General features: G+C 39.4%; 1 protein-coding gene across 4 annotated transcripts in view; it reads left to right on the top strand.

Moving 5' to 3' along the window:
- The window catches only part of LOC116856852 (annexin A7), a 41,177-nt gene extending 17,278 nt beyond the window's left edge, over positions 1 to 23,899 (top strand). For 3 of the 4 annotated variants that reach the window (XM_032840524.1, XM_032840511.1, XM_032840533.1), the window contains 13 exons: positions 2,801 to 2,855; positions 4,625 to 4,829; positions 5,555 to 5,665; positions 6,641 to 6,705; positions 7,122 to 7,187; positions 13,106 to 13,208; positions 13,420 to 13,514; positions 15,760 to 15,873; positions 16,146 to 16,316; positions 18,922 to 19,092; positions 19,172 to 19,247; positions 21,284 to 21,396; positions 23,415 to 23,899. In XM_032840524.1, coding sequence (XP_032696415.1) covers positions 2,801 to 2,855; positions 4,625 to 4,829; positions 5,555 to 5,665; positions 6,641 to 6,705; positions 7,122 to 7,187; positions 13,106 to 13,208; positions 13,420 to 13,514; positions 15,760 to 15,873; positions 16,146 to 16,316; positions 18,922 to 19,092; positions 19,172 to 19,247; positions 21,284 to 21,396; positions 23,415 to 23,537 — 1,468 coding nt within the window. In that variant the 3' untranslated portion in view covers positions 23,538 to 23,899. The remainder of the gene's footprint in view (positions 1 to 2,800; positions 2,856 to 4,624; positions 4,830 to 5,554; positions 5,666 to 6,640; positions 6,706 to 7,121; positions 7,188 to 13,105; positions 13,209 to 13,419; positions 13,515 to 15,759; positions 15,874 to 16,145; positions 16,317 to 18,921; positions 19,093 to 19,171; positions 19,248 to 21,283; positions 21,397 to 23,414) is intronic. The other variant, XM_032840521.1, reaches the window with a different exon arrangement.

A 23,899-nucleotide genomic window follows, 5' to 3' on the forward strand; every position in this document is an offset into this window, starting at 1 on the left:
CCCAGGAGCCCCTCCTTTTTTTTTTTTTTTTTTAAGATTTTATTTATTTATTTGACAGGCAGAGATCGAAAGTAGGCGGAGAGGCAGGCAGAGAGAGAGGAGGAAGCAGGCTCCCTGCTGAGCAGAGAGCCCCATGTGGGGTTTGATCCCAGGACCCTGGGATCATGACCTGAGCCCAAGGCAGAGGCTTTAACCCACTGAGCCACCCAGGCGCCCCATGAGCTGTCTTTTTAAAAATCCTTCATTATGGAAAAATTTAAACATGCAAAAGTGGACAGAAGAGTGTATTGAATACCCACATACTTGTCACCCAGCATAAATAACCGACTCGTGATGATCCAGTTTCATCTATACTCCTGCCCAACCGTTTCATATTATTTTGAAGTGATTCCAGGATATTACAGCATTTTATATATATTCAGTGTGTATCTCTAAAAGATCAGATGCTTCACAAAAATCATACCAATATGACATCTAAATATGTAATAATTTCTTCATATCATCAGATAAATAGGTTATTGTTTGCATTTCCAAAGAGGAATGAGTTCCTTTTGAAGAAAAACACTTTGAATTCATTATTCTTTTTAGAGAGGGAGAGAAAGAATCTTAAGCAGGCTCCATGCCTAACACAGAGCTCGATCTCACAACCCGGAGATCATGACCTGAGCTAAAATCAAGAGTCAGATACTTTAACAACTGTGCTACCCAGGCACCCGTCAGTATGGACTATAGTTCAGGAAAATCATAGAGTTGATAAAAGGAGATTTTTCAAAGATTGCAGATAGTAAATGAAGAAAAAAATGATAGAATTAGATCTAGGCATTGATTATTAACCATGAGAAAGAGAGATGGCTGATCATTTATGTGTTCCCTGATAGAAGAAAACAATATTTTCTAAGTATGTGTGCCAAAAAAGTAATCTGATCAAGCTTCTAGATCTGACTACAAATTTGTAGTAAGTAAATAACTGTTAAAGATTATCATGGAGATTCAATTGGCAAAATCCAGATAGAGGGAGATTTCAAGACAAACTGTCAGTTCCTTCAACAAGTAACCTGCACGGAAAACAAATAGGAGAGGTGAGGCTTTTACAAGAGATTTAAGAGACTGATTAGACTATATGGACCTTATTTGTATACTGATTTGAACAACCAAACTGTGAAAAGTATTTTGAGACATTTGGGTAAATTTGAACACTGAGTGGACATCTGATAATAGGAAATTAAATTTTTAAGGTACAATATTGGTAAATAACTATGGCTTAAAAGAGTCTTCTTTTTACAGATAGTATATTGACATATTTATGAGTAAAGGGATATGATGTCTAGAGAATTGCTTTAAAATGATCTAGGGAAGGGGCATCTGGGTGGCTCAGTCAATTAAGTGGCTGACTTTGGCTCAGGTCATGATCTCAGAGTCCTGGGATCAAGACCCATGTTGGGCTCTGCGCTCAGTGGGGAGTCTGCTTGTCCTTTCCTTCTACGTACCCCCACCCCACCCCCAGCTTATGCTCTCTCTCAAATAAATAAAATCTTTAAAAAAAATAATCTAGGGAAGGGTACCAGTGCAATAGAATTAACTATGACTTCATAATTATTGAAACTGAACATGAAGGTTATGTGAACTTTCATTATATCAGGTTGAACCACAACAATTTTTTATGTTAAAATAGGATTTCAGTAATGCCATGTAGTTCAATCTAACAGTATTCTAAAATTTTTGAATTTTCCGTAATAAATAAACAAGTACAAAATAAAAAAACAGTAAAAATACTTAAAAGACAATAGAAATTTGAACACTGACATATTGATGATATTATGGTTTTATTTTAAAATCAGCCCTATTAAAAAAAGTTATGTTTGTAGATATATATAGTGAAGTATGTATAGGTTAAAATGGTAACATGCCTGGGATTTGCTTCAGAATAATCTAGTGGAGTGATAGGGAATGAAGAAGAGTACTGAAAAAAAAAATTGGCCATGAATTAGTAATTACTGCAGCTGAGTGTTGAATCTATGGGGTTTCTTATACCAGTAACTTTACTTTTGATTAAGTTTGAAACTTAAAAAAAGGTATGTGTGACTATGGAATGTTAACTTTTTTTTCCCCCAAAGATTTTATTTATTTATTTGACAGAGAAAGACAGTGAGAGAGGGAATACAAGCAGGGAGAGTGGGAGAAGGAGAGGCAGGCTCCCCGCTGAGCAAGGAGCCCAATGTGGGGCTGGATCCCAGGACCCTGGGACCATGACCTGAGCCGAAGGCAGACACTTAACTGACTGAGCCACCCAGCACCCTCAGAATGTTAACTCTTAACCATTGTTTCACATAATATTGCATCACCAAATAAGGGGATATCTCTGGCACCTAAAAAGCCTTTATTTTAATATTTACATATTCATTTTAATGTTACCTTCTCAAGAAACTATCATAAGTTTTCCATTTATGGAAGTGATATATGAAGTAATCATAAAATAAATATAAGTGAAAAATTATTCGGCTTAAAAGATACTCTGTAAATATTCCACAAATAATAGTACTGGTAGTATTCAGATATGACAGATTGTGTGGTATGAGGAGAATGAAGTTGGAACATTTACTATGCTTTACTGACTCTACTGGTGTGAATGGTGAAATGAAGAAGCATTTTACAAACTTTGCTTATACTGTCTACATATTGAATGCCTGACAGACTCTTATGAAAGAAGATATATTTTGTATAAAACTGTATGACAATATATATCTTCAAAGGACTTAACCCTTATAAAAAAAAATTAGAGGACTTTTTTTTATTGTTACAGAATGTCATACCCAGGCTATCCTCCAACAGGCTACCCACCTTTCCCTGGATATCCTGTAAGTATTGCCACTTTAAAGAGTCACATAGCTTGTGTACTTGGAACCAGCACTGTGTAAGACTAGCCCATGACAGATCTTACAGGTACGCTAGAGCAGGGGTCATAATCTCAATCGCCCAGAGGTACTTAGTAGAAGTGTGTTGGGTGGGTATTATGGACGAATGAGAGGCCACTTGCCTCACTTAGGAAAGCCAGCAGCTACTCAGCTGTAGCCTGAGCCATGGTGGGAGGCTGACTCAGTGTTGCTAATACTCCATTTCTTCAAGTAAAACCTGAGATGTGGATTTGATGTGAAATTGCCTCATCTTTCTAAAGTGGAAAATTAATTTTTTTAAAAGTTAAATGTTGTATGAGCCAATAACACATATATGTAAGTTAAATCCATCCCATGAGTCACTGGTTTTTAACCTTTGTGTTAGAAGATTTAAAATAATTAAGAAGGGCTTGACTCAGCAAATTGCAGTAGATTAAAGGTCCCTGGATTTGTATTTCTGAGACTGAGTATTTGAAGTTCATTTCATAAATGTGCTACTAGGTTCTGCCTTGTTGATGTCTGAACTGTGGACTAAACTCACAGCTGAGACATTTAAGTGAGAATTATGCATTTCAATTTTATACTCCCTAACTGTGTAAGGCTTCTTTCTAACTCTGGGAGAATACAAAGAGAGGCCTATGCAGGTTAATGAGAATGTGTGAGTCCTTATGTAAAATGAATAAATAGCTCTTCTGAATTTATCATAGAAGTGATGAGAATTATGACTATGTTCCCAGGCCCCTATATCCTGAACCGGACTCTGGCCACCATTTTGTCAGTGTGGGCTAATTTCTGAAACGACAACCCCAACCTCTAAGTGACTTTACACAATAAAAACTCATTTCTTACTACTTTAGTTCCTAGAAATCAGTGGTGGGAAGGTGGAAGGTGGGAGGGTGGGAGGAATCAAGGAGGCTTTAGTCTATGTAGTCTCTCAAGTTCCCAGGCCCCTTCCACACACTGGCTCTTCCATCCTCTAGTGCCATAGAGTCCTCCCCTGGATTCTATGCTTCCATTTGGCCAATGAAGGGAAAGGGGATGAGAGCATATAGAGGATTGCACAGGTTTTTAGGGGCCAGGCTGGAAGTGGTGTATATCACTTCTGTATCTGCTCATGCATCAATACTCAGTCATATTCTACCTAACTGCAGGGGAGTCTGGGAAACGTAGTCTAGCTTTATGGCCAGAGGAGAAAGTTCGGTGAATATGTGACAGTCTCAGCCACTCTCAGACAATGTCTAGTCTGAACTGGGCTCCAAAATGTCACACCCTATGTATGACTCAGGTCAGTTTTCTTCTTCTTCTTTTTTTTTTTTTTTCTATTATGCAGCAGGTTCAGGTGTGTTACAAGATAGCTGTGAATTCTCTTTAGGGTAGAGAGCTGTATCTTTCTCATATTTCCAGGTGCTAGAAAAATAAAGAAACTGATGAGCTTTATTAGTTTCTCTGGAAGCCTTGAGGTTTGTAGAGAGTCTAGTTCTTACTCCCCAATAGAGAAACAGGCCCCTCTTGCCTGACACTGAATTTAAATAAGATGTAACTGAGTTCTGACAAGCAAGTGTCCTGACAAACTGTATACTGGTAAACTAGTAGAAGATACTGAGACTTTTAGTGGGATTTTTAAGATGTAAAAGAAAATCTAGACCTTAACAATTACTGCTGTTTCTTTTTTTTTAGGTGGGTCATATTTTTGTGTGATCACATTCATTTGAAAAATTTTCTTATTTTTGCAGCCTGCAGGTCAGGAGTCATCTTTTCCCCCTCCGGGTCAGTATCCTTATCCTAGTGGCTTTCCTCCAGTGGGAGGAGGTGCCTACCCCCCAGCCCCAAGTAGTGGCTACCCTGGAGCTGGAGGCTACCCAGCCCCTGGAGGTTATCCAGCCCCGGGAGGTTATCCTGGTGCGCCACCACCAGGGGGCGCTCCATCCTATCCAGGAGGTGAGTAATGGGTTGTGGCATTAGTGATGATTTGGGTTGCCTTTTTTTCATGGGGTCAGAGATGCTCTTAGCCTACTTTCTATCGAAGACAGTAAGAACCTAGCTGGCAAGATAGAGGGATAAAGGTTCTTAGGGAGTATGAAAGCTGGAAACGGTCTTAAAAATTCTGTTGTGAAAAAAGGATAAATCTCATGGTAAAAAAAAGGACCAGTATATAACAGTTTGTTTGGTTATTTTTTTTTAAAGATTTTATTTATTTATTTGTCGGAGAGAGAGATTGAGAGAACAAGCAGGGGGAGCGGCAGGCAGAAGGAGAAGCAGACTCCTTGCTGAACAAGGAGCCCAGTGTGGGACTTGATCCCAGGACCCCAGGATCAAGACCTGAGTTGAAGGCAGACACTTAACTGACTGAGCTACCAAGGCATCATGTTGATTATTTATAATCTTAAGAACTGATTAAGTTCAGTTCAGTTAGCATGATTGTGATCCTTAAGACAGTTTTGTTAAAAGGTAAAAACGCTTAGCACTTCTGTATTATAGTTATTTACGCAGATGAATGAAATAAAAATTTTGTAATGGAGAAGGAATTGATAAGTTGAATTTAGACCAGAAGAGACTGCTGTTATAGCATTAATAGCCTATTTTTTCCCACTGTTCTTAGTAGATATTTTCCGAAAGTTGACTCTTCAATCATAAGAACTGTCACTATATTTATTTTTTTCTAGTTCCTCCAGGTCAAGGGTTTGGTGCCCCACCAGGTGGAGCAGGCTTTTCTGGCTATCCACAGCCACCCTCACATTCTTATGGTGGCAGCCCAGCACAGGTCCCACTACCTGGTAGGTACCAACTATCCAGAGATAAACAATAGTATGCTGTCTTAAATCTTACAGTTGCCATTGAGAGAACTTAGTTTATGTTTGGGATAGTCTTCAGTAAACTTTATTCTAAGTACTTCTATAAATAATTTTAAATACATGGTTTTGTGAAATGGGCTAATTTGTTGGAAAATTTTAATCAATAAGATGGAAATAAGTACCCACTTTTTCAATTACAAAATATCTGTTCCAAAACCAAAAAAGCAAAACATTTAGAAGCTTCTCTGCTCACTCCTATACCACTCCTAAACTCTCAGAACTATGTCCTGACATTCTTTCCAGATGGAATCAGAATTTAGTTTGCTTTGAGTGTTTAAAGAAAAAAAAAAAAGGATTATTTGTTAAATTGTGTAGAACATGAAATATTTTAAAAGGTTCTTATGACCAAAGTTGATATTCTTTCTGTTTTTTTTTAGAATTTTTATTTATTTGATATAGCGCTAGCAGGTGGAAGGAGAGAAAAAGGCTCCTCTCTGAGCAGGGGAGCCAGATGTGGGGCTCAATCCCAGGACCCTGGGATCATGACTTGAGCCAAAGGCAATCACTAAACCCAGGCACCCCACCAAAGTTGGTTTTCAGTTCAGTGAACTGTAGTATTAAAAAGTTTATCCTGGGGTGCCTGCGTGGCTCAGTCGTTAAGCATCTGCCTTGGGCTCTGGTCATGATCCTGGGGTCCTGGGATTGAGCCCTGCATCAGGCTCCCTGCTCAGTGGGGAGCCTGCTTCTCCCTTTACTGCTCCCCCTGCTTGTGTTCCCTCTCACTGTGTCGCTCTGTCAAATAAATAAATGAATCTTAAAAAAATAAAAAGTTTATCCTAGTAATTAACATGGTGTGAATGTTCTCATATCTTTTCCATATTCATAGTAGTCAATGCCGTTTTGAAAAATTAAGTCCTTTAAGACCTGTTTATTGTATTTTTTTTTTTTAATGTGTAGGTGGCTTTCCTGGAGGACAGATGCCTTCTCAGTATCCTGGAGGACAAGCTCCTTACCCAAGTCAGGTATTTCTGCTCCTGTCTTTATATTTCATCCAATTTAATTGGATAATGCCAAAGAAGGGCACCACTCCTTTGCTGACATTAGAGATTTCCAAGAAGCAAAGGAGATGGTTTATTATAGTCACTTAAGATTCTAATCTTTGCTCTGGTAGACACATTGCTCGCTTTGGTCCATCTTTTGCTGTGTGTCCTGATTTTAAGAAGACAAGCATAGGTCTCTTCCCACAGGTGATGATACTCATAACTTTTCCATAGAGATTCACTTGGGTTCTTGGTATTGGTTTTCTTTTTCTTCTCCCCTTGCTGACAGTTAAAACTATGAACTTGCGTGACTGAGTAATTGGTATTTCTGGCAGTGTTTGAGAAAGTGTGGATTTGTTTTCTCTTTTTACCCTCATAATGTTCTACTCTTTTTTCAGATCAATACAGAATCCTTTCCTTCCTATCCTGTTTTCTCTCCTGTTTCTTTGGATTATAACAGTGAAGTGAGTAAGGTTTTCTAATGTTCACTAATTACTAGGTATCCTGTATGTGCCTTCATTACTTTCTGATTTCTCATGTATTTGTCTCTCACAACTTCCTTGAGGACTCAACTATATCTGATTTATCATTTTGTCCTTGTAGTGCTTGACAAGGCTTTAACCATCGTAGCCAATTAATGTTTGTTGAATTGATTCCTCAATAGTCCTGGGAGGTCTCCCATGTATCAAATTTTTGCCCCATCTCTGTATAGCCCTTTATTTTAATACTGTTTAGTTTTTTTTTTTTTTTAAAGATTTATTTATTTATTTGACAGACAGAGATCACAAGTAGGCAGAGAGGCAGGCAGAGAGAGAAGGGGAAGCAGGCTCCCTGCTGTGCAGAGAGCCCGATGCGGGGCTTGATCCCAGGACCCTGAGACCATGACCTGAGCCGAAGGCAGAGGCTTTAACCCACTGAGCCACCCAGGCGCCCCAATACTGTTTAGTTTTTAATTGCCTTGTTAATTCTTTTATATCCTATGCAAGTTACCAGGAACACAAGCAGTATACTTTTATGCTTCTCTTTATCTTGATTTTCTTATTTATTAACGTACTATTTATTCATAAAGATCTATCATTTTCAAGCTTTTTTAAAGCTGGGCTGGGAGGGGGGTTACAGTGTTAGAAGTGAAACATGTTAGCTGTTTTCTGGTTTACTTTCTTGATTTAAGGTATTTGAGCTCCAGAGAGATTAAGAAACTTGTCCAGAGCCACACAGCTAGTGAAAGACAAAGCTAAGACTAGATCTAGCTCTTCTGACTCTCAGACCAGTGGTCTCCCTGTTACACAGTGCTGTTGGCTGATACTGTAAATGATGTTCCTCCAAAGCACATAGAGAATTGCTTTTGATCCTTTTTTAATCTTTTTTTGATCCTTTTTTAATTGAAGTTGATCATTAATCATAAATCTATAACTTTATATTTATCTATACATATAAATAAATAACTACTTATTTATAAAACTTTAGATCTATTATAAATCTATAACTTTTAGTAATGTATGAGAATTTTAATTTTATTTTAGCTTAAGCATGCTCATAATTTTAGAAACATTTTATGACTGAATATAAAAGATCTTCAAACATAAGACACTAAAAATGAAACACACGTACACGTGCAACTCCTGTGTAACAATTATTACCTTAAGAGAGAACTAAAACCAGTAGGTGGAAGTTTACTGAGTGGTAGATTTTGGAAGATCTTTTACATGGAAGTGGAGCAGGCTACCTTGTGAGGAGAGCTCCCTGTCACCGAAAGTCCTCCTGTAGAGGGTGTGTGTGTGTTTAGGAAGATGAAAATTTCTGTCTTGGTTGGGCATTTGGGTCAGGTGACCTTTCCTGATTGACCCAAATTTTGTTTTTCAGTAGGAAGGTTGGCATCAAATGAATGTTGAAGGGTGGAATTTTTGGTGGCAGATAGTGTGGGCTTTGCTGTGCTGTGAAATTTTCCCTGGTTTGAGTTTTGACCTCTAGAACATAGACCCTGATTTCCTTTAATTCAGTGTAATGGCTGAAGGATAGTATTTTTGATGAGGATTCACTTCAAATGTAGACTTTTAACATAGAATAAGACAATTCCTTTTTTTCCTACAGATGAAAAATGGAGTAGTTTTTTTAAAGGATTTTATTTATTTATGTGTTAAAAGATTTTATTTATTTATTTGACAGACAGTGAGAGCAGGAACACAAGCAGGGGGAGTGGCAGAGGGAGAAGCAGGCTTCCCACCGAGCAGGGAACCTGACTGGGGCTTGATCCCAGGACCCTGGCATTATGATCTGAGCTGAAGGCAGGTGCTTAACAACTAAGCCACCCAGATGCCCCCAAATTTATTTTTTTTAAGATTGATTGATTGATTGATTTTTAAAGAGCACATGCACACATGCACATGTGGTGGGGAGTGGCAGAGAGTATTAAGCGGATTGCATGCTATGTGGGGAGCTTGACCTGGGGCTTGATCTTATGACCCCAAGATCATGACCTGAGCCAAACCTGCGCCAAACCTCTACACCACCCAGGCACCCATTTGAGAGAGAGAGCCCCCACAGTGCAGGGGTAGGGGCAGAGGGAGAGGGAGAGAGAAAATCAAGTGGACTCTGTGCTTGCTTTCACGACACTGCGATCACCATCTGAGCCGAAACCAAGAGTCAGATGCTTAACCGACTGTTCACCCAGACATCCCAGTTTTTGTTTGTTTTTTGAGAAAGAAGAGGATAACAGAAAATGAGACTCATCAAATAGTACATGTTGAGGGTTAGTTTCTCTTACTGCCTAGTCCAGTGTATTATAAACAAAGGCTTTTTGCCCTACTTGGGTTTTAATGAAGGTGGTTACATCAAAGGAAACTTGCTTAGACTCATGTAAAGGCTTGTGTTGGAAAAAAAAATTTATACTTGAATATTTGGAGTTGATAATGGTTTCAGTTTTTTCTTAAAACCACTATACAAGTATTTGTTAGTTCTTTGCTTATATTCCTGGCTTAGAAACTTCAGAGTACAGGATGGTTGTTAGAAAAAAATGTTTGTTTGAGAATATAGGTAAGTGTGAGAAATTATTGACCCTACAGATGTTTGCTAAAAGATGGTTTGTTCCCTTTATCCCCTTTTACTTCGATCCTGTAGTTGCTGGCATATTGCTGTATTTAGTGAGTATAAATTTAAATGCAGTTTCAGTTGCCTAAAAAGCAATTGAGTCATTTTACATTTTGCAGTCATGTTGAATACATCTTTAAATTACATTTTAGAGATAAAGAGTTGAATAAAATATATTATTAAAATTCAGTTTTGGGGCACCTGGGTGACTCAGTGGGTTAAAGCCTCTGCCTTCGGCTCAGGTCATGATCCCAGGGTCCTGGGATTGAGCCCCGCATTGGGCTCTCTGCTCAGTGGGGAGTCTGCTTCCCCCTCTCTCTCTGCCTGCCTCTCTGCCTACTTGTGATCTCTGTCAAATAAATAAATAAAATCTTTAAAAAAAAAATTCAGTTTTAAGAAACTGTGGTGGGATATCATCTCACTTCATCCCATCTCTCTTAGGCCCTGATTTGAATAGTTTAAGAAAACTATTGAATTGTTTCCTAGCTGTGTATTTTTAAATTTTCAAATAATTTCAGACTTAAAAAAAAGTTATAAAGATTGTATATAGGGGGATTCTGGGTAGCTCAGTCAGCTAAGTGTCTGCCTTTAGCTCAGGTCATGATCCCAGAGTCCTGGGATCAAGCCCTGCTTTGGGCTTCCTGCTCCCCCGGGAGCCGCTTTTCCCTCTCCCTCTGCCTGCTGCTCTCCTGCTTGTGTTCATTCTCTCTGTGTGTGTGTGTCAGATAAATAAATAAAATCTTCCAACAAAAAACTGTAGGGATGCCTGGGTGGCTCAGTTGATTGGGTGTCTGCCTTCGGCTCAGTTCGTGATCCTGGGGTCCTGGGATCGAGTCCCAGGTCGAGCTCCTTGCACAGTGGGGAGCTTGGTTCTGCCTCTGCCTGCAGCTTCTCTTGCTTGTGCTCATTTGCTCTCTCTGACAAATTTTTAAAAAATTGTACATAGAATTCCTGTATACCCTTTACCCAGATCTTCCAATATTAACTTCCTACATAAACACAACACAGTGATCAAAATCAGGAAATAACAATGATATAATAATGTAACCCAGCTTATAGACCTTATTCAGGTTTTACCAGTTGTCCCAATAATGCCCTCCTTTTCTGGTTCTGGATCAAATCCAGTATGAAACATTGCATTTATTGCCATGTCTATTAAGTTTCCTTCTCCCCCCCCCGCCATTTTTATTTTATTATTTTTTAGTAGTCTCTCTGCCCCACATGGGTCTCAAACTCATGACCCTGAGATCAAGAGTCACATGTTCTACTGACTGAACCAGCCAGGCACCCCTTTTAAGTTTCCTTTTTTTTATTTTTTAAAAGATTTTATTTATTTGACAGAGAGAGATCACAAGTAGGTGAGCAGCAGGCAGAGAGAGAAGGGGAAGCAGGCTTCCTGCTGAGCAGAGAACCCGATGCAGGGCTCGATCCCAGGACCCTGGGATCATGACCTGAGCCGAAGGCAGAGGCTTAACCCACTGAGCTACTTCGGTGCCCCTTAAGATTCCTTTAATGTGACACAATTCTTCAGTTTTTATTGTTCATGACCTTCACACTTTTAAAGAGTGCTACTACTTCTACCAGTTATTTTGTAGAAAAATCCTTGGTTTGGGTTTGTCTCATACTTTCTCATGACTAAGGTTAGGTTTTGCCATTTTGGGTTTTTTTTTTTTTTTAAAGATTTTATTTATTTATTTGACAGACAGAGATCGCAGGTAGGCAGAGAGGCAGCCAGAGAGAGAGGAAGGGAAGCAGGCTCCCTGCTGAGCAGAGAGCCCGATGCAGGGCTTGATCCCAGGACCCTGGGATCATGACCTGAGCTGAAGGCAGAGGCTTTAACCCATTGAGCCACCCAGGCGCCCCAGGTTTTGCCATTTTGGAGGGAATATCACAGAAATGATCTTGGATCCCCAGTGCATTATATATCAGGAGGCTTATTCTGTTATTGGAAATGATTGATTTTGATCACTTGGATTTGCCAGGTTTTCTACTATACTGTTACAAACTATGCAAATACCTTGGTTTGCATCATACTTTTAATAATTTTAGCATCCATTGATGATTCTCTCCGGAAGCAGTTACTACCATGACATTTGTTATAATGATTTTTAAATTTCCCCATTGATTTGTATTTTTAAAATACAGTCCCTATTTTGCTTTCTGGTTTATTTCCTATGTCATCAATGAAGAATATTCTGCCTCCCAGAATCTCCGATCATTGTTCCTTTCATTTTGTGCTTTCTTATTATAAAACATTTTATTTCGTCTTTGATAATGAGGGCCTGTAGAAGAAATCGGAGATACTGTCAAACTTTTATTGCCTGGGGGCACCTGGGTGGCTTGGTCAGTTAAGTGTCTGCCTTCAGCTCATCATGATCTCAGTGTGCTGGGATTGAGCCCTGCATCGGGTTACCTCCTCAGCGGGGAATCAGCTTCTCCCTCTATCCCTCCCTCTTGCTTGTGTGCTCTCAAGTAAATCTTTAAAAAAAATTATATTGCTTGTCCAAAACCTCATTGGGCAGCACAAGGTCTACTTAATTAAAACCCTTATTATATTATTGTCTTTAAATCAAACACTGCTGCTCATCTCACACTATCCAGGGATCGATCTCTTTTTTCCTCTTGTTCTACTAAATAAAATCAAGACTCAGGAAGATTTTGGCAATTTTCACAAGCTTGACTTTCTTCTCTCCTAAAAGTTTGGCAGTTAGCTGTCTTTTGGCAGGAAGAGAATAGGTCTTTCATGCCTGCTCCAGAATGAGCCTTCATAATAAAATACTCCTATCCTTTGTCCTAAAACTTAAACATGGCCTCCTTGACTAAGAGTGTTGACTGGGGAAGTCTTAAGTTGTCTTCTTGACAGCAGAGTCCTGAATTTTTTTTTTTTAATTTATATTTCTTTTACTAAAGATGTTGAGTATTTTTTCATGTTTCTTTTTTCCCCAATTTTATTGAGATAGGAGTGACCTGTAACATTGTATTAGTTTTGGGTGTACAATATGATGATTTGATTTGATCTATTTTTATTTTTTTTATTTATTTTAAAATGTTATTTATTTGAGAGAGTGCAAGAGAAAGTGAGCTGGAGGAGGGGGAGAGGCAGAGGGAGAGGGAGAAGCAGACTCCCCACCGATCAGGGCGCCGGATTTGGGGCTCAGTTCTGGGACTCCAGGATCCTGACGTGAGCTGAAGGCAGGCACTTAACCGACTGAGCCATCCAGGTGCCCCGATGTATTTTTATATTATGAAATGATTAGCACAATAATGGAGTTGGATTTTGTGCCTTGTGTTTCAGCCTGCTGCAATGACTCAGGGAACTCAAGGAACAGTCCGACCAGCTGCCAACTTTGATGCCATGAGAGATGCAGAAATTCTTCGTAAAGCAATGAAAGGTTTTGGTAAGGAAAGCAGGTTTTTAATCTTATTTATAATTTTGATTGATTGAATCTAAAGTACAAATAAGCTATATTACAAATCAAATTTATGTGTCCACCTGTGCACATGACTCCGTGTAGTCTGGCACCAGGCACCTTGTAAGCGTCAAGAGATGTTGTCAAGGAATACCCAGGACAGAATTCATCCTTACTTAAACATGTATGGTTCTTTCAGGGACAGACGAGCAGGCAATTGTGGACGTTGTGGCCAACCGTTCCAGCGATCAGAGGCAAAAAATTAAAGCAGCTTTTAAGACCATGTATGGCAAGGTACATACATTTTTTTTCTTTTCTGGCCACAGACAGTGGCCTGTAGACTTTACATTTATGTTGGGTTGGATACTATCTTTATTAGTGCTGGTGGTGCGTAGTAGAGACGACTAGATTTCAGATACCCCAGGAGTGGTGTGTTCACTGTTTCTCTTAAAAGCCTTTCTAATTTTGGAGTAGTCCTTGATCTCATAGTCCTACTTGTACCTCAGATGATGTCTGATATATGATAGATGCTCAGTAGAAAGTAGATTATGGCCATAATAGCATAACTGATAGTAGATAAATTTATATATAAAATAGGTAGATAGATAAATAGCATAATAGAAAAAGTTTGGTTCTCAGCCTTCTCTTTACAGTGGGATTCAAGGACTTTTTATACAGCCCCTGCTTTTTCTTGGTGTTTGGCATCCTCTTCCACTCCTCTCCCTCCCTCTAAACATACCCTGTATTAGGATGCATGCAACTTTTTGTCATTCCCTGCACACATCCTGGTCTTTCATAACACTGTGCTTCGTATACATTGTTCTCTAGGCCTAGAACAACACTTCCTCTTTTTTTCTTCTTCATGGCAAGCACCTTCTTTAGGATTTAGCTTGCATCAGCTACTCTGTGAAGTTTCTCTCCTTTCTCAGGGGAGAGGTTTGCTGCCATTTTCACGGTGGTACAGTCGCATTTTGTAAAACCTCTGCCATAACTGATCTCCTTGCCTACTCCCTGCAGCAGTGAGCTCCCCTCAGACAAACCATGTCCTCTTCATCTGGGCATTTGCAGCACCAAATACAGGAGTAGTAACAAATAGCCACTTAATAAATATTTCCTGAATGGATGGTCAGTGACAAAATCCAGCAAGATTCTAGGTCTAAAAAGCGCTATTGCTTCTGAGATATGAAGGGGAAAGCTGGATAGCATTATTTTTCCATTTAGATAGAAGTCCTAAAATTTCCTAACATTCTCTGGATCCGGTTTACTTTTGTAAATGGGAATGGGAATAGAGGTTCATTGGTTTGTCAGAATGGGAATAGAGGTTCATTGGTTTGTCCCACTTCACCTATTCTACTCTGCCTTACTCTCTCTGCCTGGCCCAGGTCCACTTCTTTAGTCTTAAAGCTGATTAAGTGACACAAACTATAGATTTCCTTACAGTTCCACATCAGATTCACTTCACTAACATAATTATTTTCCTTGTTATGAATCTCTTTAGTTAATATATACCCTATGCTGTGCTGTCCTGAATTTTCTTCTATATCAGTTTTGAATTAAAACTAAATTCACAGCCTGTGTTTGTTTTTGGTGTTTTGTTTTTGTTGTTTGTTTGTTTTGCGCCCAGCCACCTTTTCTCTTGGCTTCCTGGTTTTTTAAAAAAATTGATTAATTAATTAATTTAAAAGATTTTATTTATTTGACAGATAGAGATCACAAGTAGGCAGAGAGGCAGGCAGAGAGAGAGGGGGAGGCAGTCTCCCTGCTGAGCTGAGAGCTCGATGTGGGGCTCGATCCCAGGACCCTGAGACCATGACCTAAGCCAAAGGCAGTCAGAGAATGATAAATACCATATGATTTCACTCACTTGTGGGATTTAAAAAACAACACAGATGAGCATAAGGGAAGGAAAAATAAGGTAAAATCAGAGAGGGAGACAAACCATCATAAGCGACTCTTAACTATAGGAAACAAACTGAGGGTTGCTGGAAGGGAGGGGATGGGGGAATGGGGTAACTGGGTGATGGACGACATCAAAAAGGGCGCTTGATGTAATGAGTACTGGGTGTTGTATGCAACTGATGAATCACTAAACTCTACTTCTGAAACTAATAATACACTATGCTAATTAATTGATTTTAAATTAAAAAATAGGGGTGCCTGGGTGGCTCTGTCGTTAAGCGCCTGCCTTCGGCTCAGGTCATCTTCCCAGCGTCCTGGGATCAAGCCCAGCGTCAGGCTCCCTGCTCAGCCAGGAGCCTGCTTCTCCTTCACCTACTGCCCCTGCTTGTGTTCCTTCTTTCACTGTCTGTCAAATAAATAAATAAAACTTTTAAAAAGTTAATTAATGAAAAATTAATTTGCGTGAGTGTAACAAACACTAAATGTATATATTTACTTGTTTTTAGTATATACTATTCAAATTTGATATTTTAGGCTTTCATAAAGCAACTCAATTCCATTTTCCATATTTTTCTTAAAAAAATGTAGGCAGTAAAATGTGGAGAACACACATACTTAGTTTGTATTTGTAATTAAACAGGATTTAATCAAAGACCTTAAATCAGAGTTAAGTGGAAATATGGAAGAACTGATCCTTGCCCTATTCATGCCACCTACATATTACGATGCCTGGAGTTTACGGAATGCAATGAAGGTACTGTGTGTCATTTACTTTGTATATTTTATCCTATTTCAAATGTAAAACCCCACAAATTACGGCAGTTTTGAATTTATAGTGACAGCTAAATCAATACATTATATCATATCATCTGAATATAGAGAGAGCTTTGCAGGTCTGGAGGCCAAAGAAGTATTCGATGGAATAGTAAGATTTAATTACTTACAGCAGTTTTTTTTTTCCCTTCTTTTTTTTTTTTTTAATTTGTTTTTCTTTTGTATAATTCTCCCTTTCTTCATTTCACACAGGGAGCAGGAACTCAGGAACGTGTATTGATTGAAATTTTGTGCACGAGAACAAATCAGGAAATCCGAGAAATTGTCAGATGTTATCAGTCAGAATTTGGACAAGACCTTGAAAAGGATATTAGGTCAGATACATCCGGGCATTTTGAACGTTTACTGGTATCCATGTGCCAGGTGAGTATACCATGAATGTATGTTGATAGAGGGAACATTCTTCACTTTCTATGACCAGTGAGCATTCCTTATTACTTTTAGTATTTAACTCACTTGGAATCTTGCCATCGTTACGAGGGGCAACACAGAATCCAATATACAAATTTCTTTGTAGTCACAATTGAGATTTATTTCTGCAGATCTGGCTTTTGTAAGGGGTTAGAAGTTAACTTCTTTAGGGTGCCTGGGTGGCTCACTGGGTTGAGCCTCTGCCTTCGGCTCAGGTCATGATCTCAACATCCTAGGATCGAGTCCTGCATCGGGCTCTCTGCTTGGTGGAGAGCCTGCTTCCCCCTCTTTCTCTGCCTGCCTCTCTGCCTACTTGTGATTTCTTTCTGGGTCAAATAAATAAATAAAATAAAATAAAAAGAAAAGAAATAAACTTCTTTAAAGTTATATGGAATCAGAAATCAACTTGAGGCTCTGTATTTTAGGCTGGGGATGAAATTTTGTACTTTAAGCTTAGCATTGTGTCAGTTAGATTGGACCATCAACCGAAAATATGCAGGACCGTCACGAAAGTGCTAGAGGGAGTGAAAACTGTGAGGAGAGCCAGAAATGCAGAAACATTTCTCGGACTTCACAGCAATGTGGTGATGAGCACCTTCCTTATTCTGATTTCCCAGATGTGCTGGAGAAGTGACAGAAAATTCTCCAAATAGAGTATTTGGAATGATATTAAACATACTTATAGATGAGATGATCAAGGTTTATTTGAAAGAAATGATGCAGAAGACCAGCAAACTGATTCAGTATCAGGAGTCAGTGGCTTTCCTTCTAGTATACAAGGTTGGACAGTCCCGAGAGATCTGAGAGTAGACGACATGCTCTTCAGAGCAAAGGGAGATCGTGGCAGGAAACAGTGCACCAGAGTCAGTGGATGTGGACATGAGAAAAGAAAGCAAATGGTTGGGAAGAAATTGAATTTACCTATGATGGAATAACAGTAGGAGAGTAGATTGGCATTTAAAAACGACAAGAAGAAACACAAGAAGAAGACAAAAGCAGGAATAGAGACTTAACACTCATTTTTTAGTATTATTAAGTGATTATTAAGACTTTATATGAGGTGCTGAGTTTCTTTATGCAGATTTCAAAGCCTGGCTACTTTATGGAGTAAAGGGACCTCTTTCAGGGAGTGAGCAGAGGAAAGGCTTCCCAGGAAAATGAGATTGGTGTTCTGTGTTTGAGTCCAAAGGCAGTCATCTGGAGAGTTTTTCCTGAACTTCTTTCATGTGCTATCTATAGTCTCCCTTTTAGAATATGCTTCTGTATATTCTTGTGGTCTTGTGCCCAGTGGTCTTACGGATACAGCATCTCACCTTGTGCCCAGTGGTCTTACGGATACAGCATCTCACCTTCAGGAACACCTCTCTCTATTTTGTTCCACAGACAGGCATGGAGACTCTAGAGGGCAGCCTTTCCTTCTTTTGGATTTGTGTTTCTATTTTTGAGAGAAACCAAATGCCCATCTAAGCTTAGCTCTTGCTCAGACCCAGAGCTCCCTTTCCAGCTCTCTCCTTCCTCTTCTCAGGGAAGAGTTTGGTATACAGATTGGCACAGTCTAGCAGAACTTGAGTTATTTATAGCTTCTTCTAAAAAGTTCGTGTGTCCCTTGTATGTATACAGTCAGAATTTACATGATGTATCATTACACTTGGCTGAAGGAAAGGAGGTTCACGAAGCCTCCATATTATATATTCCCTCCCTTGACTTAAATTCTTGAGAGCAGGGACCTTGTCTTTCTTGTGTCCCTACCACCTAGCACATCCTGTTGTTCACTTTCTCTGGAGAACCCTAACAGAGCCTCACACAAAACAAGTGCTCTTTAGCTTTTAGCTGCATGAATGAAAGCAAACTGGAACTCAGTATAACACATATTGATCTTAAATCTCAGCTAAGGAAAATTATAATTTCTTCACTTGAGTGGTAGTTTATATCTCCTAGTAGAGATATTTTTCTTTTTTTTTTAATTAGGTTTTTTTGTTTTTAATATTTATTTATTTGACAGACGGAGATCGCAAGTAGGCAGAGAAGCAGGCAGAGAGAGAGGAGGAAGCAGGCTCCCTGCTGAGCCCGATGTGGGGCTCGATCCCAGGACCTCAGGATCCTGACCTGAGCGGAAGGCAGAGGCTTTAACCCACTGAGCCACCCAGTTGCCCCTAGAGATGTTTTCCTTTTTTTTTTTTTTTTGGGGGGGGGGTGAAGATATACATGACATTGGGAATGAAGATATACATGACAAACTTTTATGCATTGATCTTCAATAAATTGTCCTTTAAGTCCAAAAGTGACTAGATTTTTTAAAAGAGTTTATTTATTTATTTGACAGAGATCACAAGTAGGCAGAGAGGCAGGCAGAAAGAAAGGGGAAAGCAGGCTCCCTGCTGAGCAGAGAGCCCAATGTGGGGCTTGATCCCAGGGCCCTGAGATCATGACCTGAACCGAAGGCAGAGACTTAACCCATTGAGCCACCCAGGCGCCCCCAAAAGTGATTATATTGTTAAAAAAAATTTTCAGTAGAACTTGTATCATGTTTTCCAATTCTTGCCTTCCTCTCTTGCAGGGAAATCGTGATGAGAACCAGAACGTTAACCACCAGTTGGCTCAGGAAGATGCTCAGCGTCTCTATCAAGCTGGTGAGGGAAGATTAGGGACAGATGAATCCTGCTTTAACATGATTCTCGCCACAAGAAGCTTTCCTCAACTGAAAGCTACTGTGGAGGCTTATTCCAGGGTATGAGCTTTTCTTTTGAAGATTTGGCTTGAGTTTTAGGTTGTGAAAATATTTTAACCCCTGTACTTCTTGTTTGCAGGTGGCTAATCGAGATTTGCTAAGTAGTGTTGCCCGTGAATTTTCTGGAAATGTTGAAAGTGGTTTAAAGACCATCTGTAAGATACTTTTATGTTTTGCTTTGTTTTGTTTGTAGATGAAAAAGCTTTGAATAGTTGTTTCCATTAAGTGATGAAATTAATATAGCCTCCTGGGAATCTGCTTAGGCAGAGGCTGAGCCAGTCCTATGTTTTATATATGTAGTTCCCTATGAATGGTGATGGTGTGATCAGAAAGGGTTATTTGGAATTATTTGGTCTTCATTCTATATGCCTTTCATGAAGACTGAGCAAGAATTACAGTAGGTGTAGCGTTTCCATTGAAGTGAATGGGAAAGCCTTAAGGAACTACAAGTGTGACCACACAAAGCCTCATTTTGAGCTCCCTAAAAAATGTTGTGTGTTTTTTTTTTTAAAGATTTTATTTATTTATTTGAGAGACAGAGCATGAGCGGAGGTGGGTGGAAGGGAGGGAGGTAGAGAGAGAGAGAGGCAGACTGCCTGCTGAGCAGGGAGCCCGATGCAGGGCTCAATCCCAGGACCCTGAGATCATGACCTGAGTTGAAGGCAGACACTTAGCTGAATCACCCAGGTGCCCCCCAAAACACCTTTTTAAAAAAAGTTTATTTATAATCTCTCCACCCAACATGGGCTTTGAACTCACAATTCTAAGATGAAGAGTCACACAGTCCACTGACTGAGCCAGCCAGGTGCCCCTCAAAAAAACACCTTTCAGATAGAATACAATGAGACCCCTTTCCCTTTTGAAATAATAATAAAAAACAAAAACTTTCTGGTGTTCTTTGAGATGTCCAATGAAATGGAAATTTAATTCTCATGGAGAATATATGACTAAAGAGAGTGTTATTAACACATTGGTATTAACAATTGAGTGTCCTAAAAATAGTACTGTAGTAATTGTAGGTAAAGCAGTCATGTAAAGTTAGTATATTTCTACTGTCTGCAGGAAGAGATTTTGCTAAGTTAATTTTCCTAAGAGAAAATGTCAGACTTATTATCATTCTCAAATTTTGACTCAAATCTGTTTTTTTTGTTTGTTTGTTTTGTTTTTTTTTTTTTTTAAGATTTTATTTATTTAGGGAGCCTGGGTGGCTCAGTGGGTTAAAGCCTCTGCCTTCGGCTCAGGTCATGATCTCAGGGTCCTGGGATCGAGTCCCGCGTTGGGCTCTCTGCTCAGCAGGGAGCCTGCTTCCCCCTCTCTCTCTCTCTCTCTCTCTGCCTGCCTCTCTGCCTACTTGTGACCTCTCTCTCTCTCTCTCTCTCAAATAAATAAATAAATAATCTTAAAAAATTTATTTATTTATTTATTTGACAGAGATCACAAGTAGAGAGGCAGGCAGAGGCAGGGGGGAGCAGGCTCCCTGCTGAGCAGAGAGCCCAACGCGGGACTCGATCCCAGGACCCTGAGATCATGACCTGAGCCGAAGGCAGAGGCTTTAACCCACTGAGCCACCCAGGTGCCCCGACTCAAATCTGTCTTTTATTTTATTTTTTTAAAGATTATTTATTTATTTGACAGATATCACAAGTAGGCAGAGAGACAGGCAGAGAGAGGGGGGAAGCAGGCTCCCCGCTGAGCAGAGAGCCCAAAGCGGGGCTTGATCCCAGCACCCTGGGATCATGACCTGAGCTGAAGGCAGAGGCTTTAACCCACTGAGCCACCCAGGCGCCCCACAGATCTGTTTTTCATACTGGAACGTATCTCCTGTCCTTCTGTCAGCCAAACGATTTATTTGATGTCTAGAATTCAGATTTCAGTCATTATTTCTTTTAAGTAAGATATTTACCAGGGCACCATTGTCACAGATTTTCTCCCTTGAAGGGGAAAAAACAATGGAAAGAATCTAAGCTATTGAATCTATGGAGAAAAACATGGGATTTATTGGCTAGAGGGAATCCTCTAGAATTAAAGGTATCCTGACTGATGCAGCTAGAAAGATGGATGAATGCTGAGAAAAATCAAGATTTCTGAGGGGACTATAAGGAAGGAGCAAAGGCAGGCTGGAAGTGATAAATGAAGCTGGAGCATGGATACCTTGTCAAGGCATCACATGTGCAGTATCTTTGACTTGCAGTGCAGTGTGCCCTGAACCGCCCTGCCTTCTTTGCTGAGAGGCTCTACTATTCTATGAAAGGCGCCGGCACAGATGACTCCACCCTGGTCAGGATTGTGGTCACTCGAAGTGAGGTGAGGCTTTCTTTTCTTATCTGATCGTACTTGATTTTTTTTTTTTTAAGATTTATTTATTTGAGGGGGAGAAAAAGGGAGAGAGAGAAAACGCAAGGGGGATGGGGTAGAGGGAGAGAATCTTCAAGCAGATTCCCCCGCCCAAACTGAGTGTGAGCCCATGGAGGGCTCTGTCCCAGGACCCTGAGAGCATGACCTGAGCTGAAATGAAGAGTGACATGCTTAACCAACTGTGCCACCCAGGTGCCCCGATCTTAACTGGATTTTGAATGTTGATTTCCTAAAGATTCCTCAGCTGACAATTAAGAAGGATGTTCTCCCTTTGTCACCTCTGGTAGAGGTTATATAAAGCACAGTGTTCACTCTCCTCATGCCGTGAGAGAGGATTGGGTTGGGGAAACAAATCACTATGCCAAGAGATTTTCCTACTTGAGAAGATCTGTGGAGAATACTGATTTATATCCAGTTGGAAAATGTTTATCTTTTCATTTTGCTAATGTAAAAAATTGTATGACAGATTAATCCAATTGGATATAAAAATTCTTGAAATTTAGCATGCCTTCTAATTATAAAATTATTTTTAAAACCTTTTTCTCTTTACCTAAATATACCTCAAATGCTTTCCTTTCTTTGACTTTCTATATTTATTGCACTTCTTTCTTACTTGAAAGAAAACATGCTACTAAATTATGGTAGAAAAGGTAAATCATTTTTCAAAAGACAACAGTCATATAGTATTTTAAAAAAACTTTGTGTATCTATACTCAGACCCAAGTTTTCTAAGCATGATCTCTTTAAATCGCAATAAAATATATACAACATAAAACTTAACATTTTAACCATTTTATTTATTTATTTATAGATTTTATTTATTTATTTAACACAGAGAGAGATCACAAGTAGGCAGAGAGAGAGGGGCAAGCAGGCTCCCTGCTAAGCAGAGAGCTTAGCAGGGAGCCTGACATGGGGCTCAATCCCAGGACCCTGAGACCATGACCTGAGCTGAAGGCAGAGGCTTAACACAGTGAGCCACCCAGGCGTCCCACATTTTAACCACTTTAAAGTATGCCTTCCAGTGGCTTAAATTAAGTACATTGACATTGTTGTACTGCCATTACCACCACAACTTTTTTACCTTGTAAAACTGAAAATCCATACTCATTATATAATAATTCACCATTCTCCTTTCTCCCCAGCCCATGGCAGCCCCTCTGCTTTCTCTTCCTCTGAATTTGACTACTCTAGGTACCTTGTATAGGTGAAATCATACAGTATTTACCCATTTGTGACTGGCTTCTTTCACTTAGCATAACATTTTGAGGATTTATCCATGTTGTAGCATGTGTCAGAATTACTTTTTAAGTCTGAATAATACTGCTCTGTATGTGTAGACCACCTTCTCTTACTCATCTGTCAGTGGACACTAGGATTGCTTCCACCTTTCGGCTCCTGTAAACACAGGTGTACAAATATTTGCTTGAGTCCTTGCTTTTCACTTTTGTGTATATACCTGGAAGTGGAACTGAAGTATCATATGGTAATTCTGTTTTATTTTTTAATATATGTGCTGCCAAAGCGGGCACTCTGTTTTATTTTTTTGAGGAATCACCAAACCTTTTTCTACAGCGGCTGCATTGTTACATTCCTACCAGCAGGATAAAAGGGTTCCAGTTTCTCCACACCCTTTCCAACAGTTGTTATTTTCTATGTTTTTTAGAGTAACCTTCCTATCAAATGGTTTCTTTTTTTAATGGTTTTTAAATAACCAGTATTTTGAGGATAATAGATGAAACTGGTACCACCCTTCTTCAGTATTTTTACAGAATAGCAAATCCACCCTTCACTGGGTAATGCCAGCAGTGGTATGAATGCTAGTTGCCAAATGTTTGTCACTTGGTGTTTTTTTCTGCCCTCTGCTTTGATTATAATTAGGCTCTTTTCACTATTAAAGAATAATTCTAATCTCAGTTTTCTTTTAACAGCTTTTTTCTAATATCAAAAATATCTCTTGCATGCAGATTGATCTTGTACAAATAAAACAGACCTTCAGTCAGATGTATCAGAAGACCCTGGGCACAATGATTGCGAGTGACACAAGTGGAGATTACCGAAAGCTTCTTCTGGCCATTGTGGGCCAATAGGAGGGATTTTTTTTTTTTTTTTTTTTTTTTTTTTTTTTTAAATAAATGAAGCATATCCTTCAGTGATTGACCTGCATGCAGCAGTATCAACCATCACCTAACCAAAAGAGCTTTTTACTAAGGACCATGTCAGGGTATTGTGCTTGGTTTGCACATGTGGTTACTGCCTTAATTCCAATGTTATTTTTTTCTCTGTATACAATCAATTTGAAGCCATATCACAATGATGTAGTACTAATGCAATGGTTGTAAGGCATAATTTGCACTGTTCTTATCCTAATCAGGATCCCAAATTGAATAAAAAAATCACAGCAGTTTCCAAGTCTGCATAATAAAGCTGAATAAAAGAAAAAGTTGCAAAA

The sequence above is a fragment of the Lontra canadensis genome, unplaced genomic scaffold (assembly GCF_010015895.1).
Source record: "Lontra canadensis isolate GAN:19392208 unplaced genomic scaffold, GSC_riverotter_1.0 scaffold3, whole genome shotgun sequence".
In the NCBI taxonomy this organism is placed as follows: domain Eukaryota; kingdom Metazoa; phylum Chordata; class Mammalia; order Carnivora; family Mustelidae; genus Lontra; species Lontra canadensis.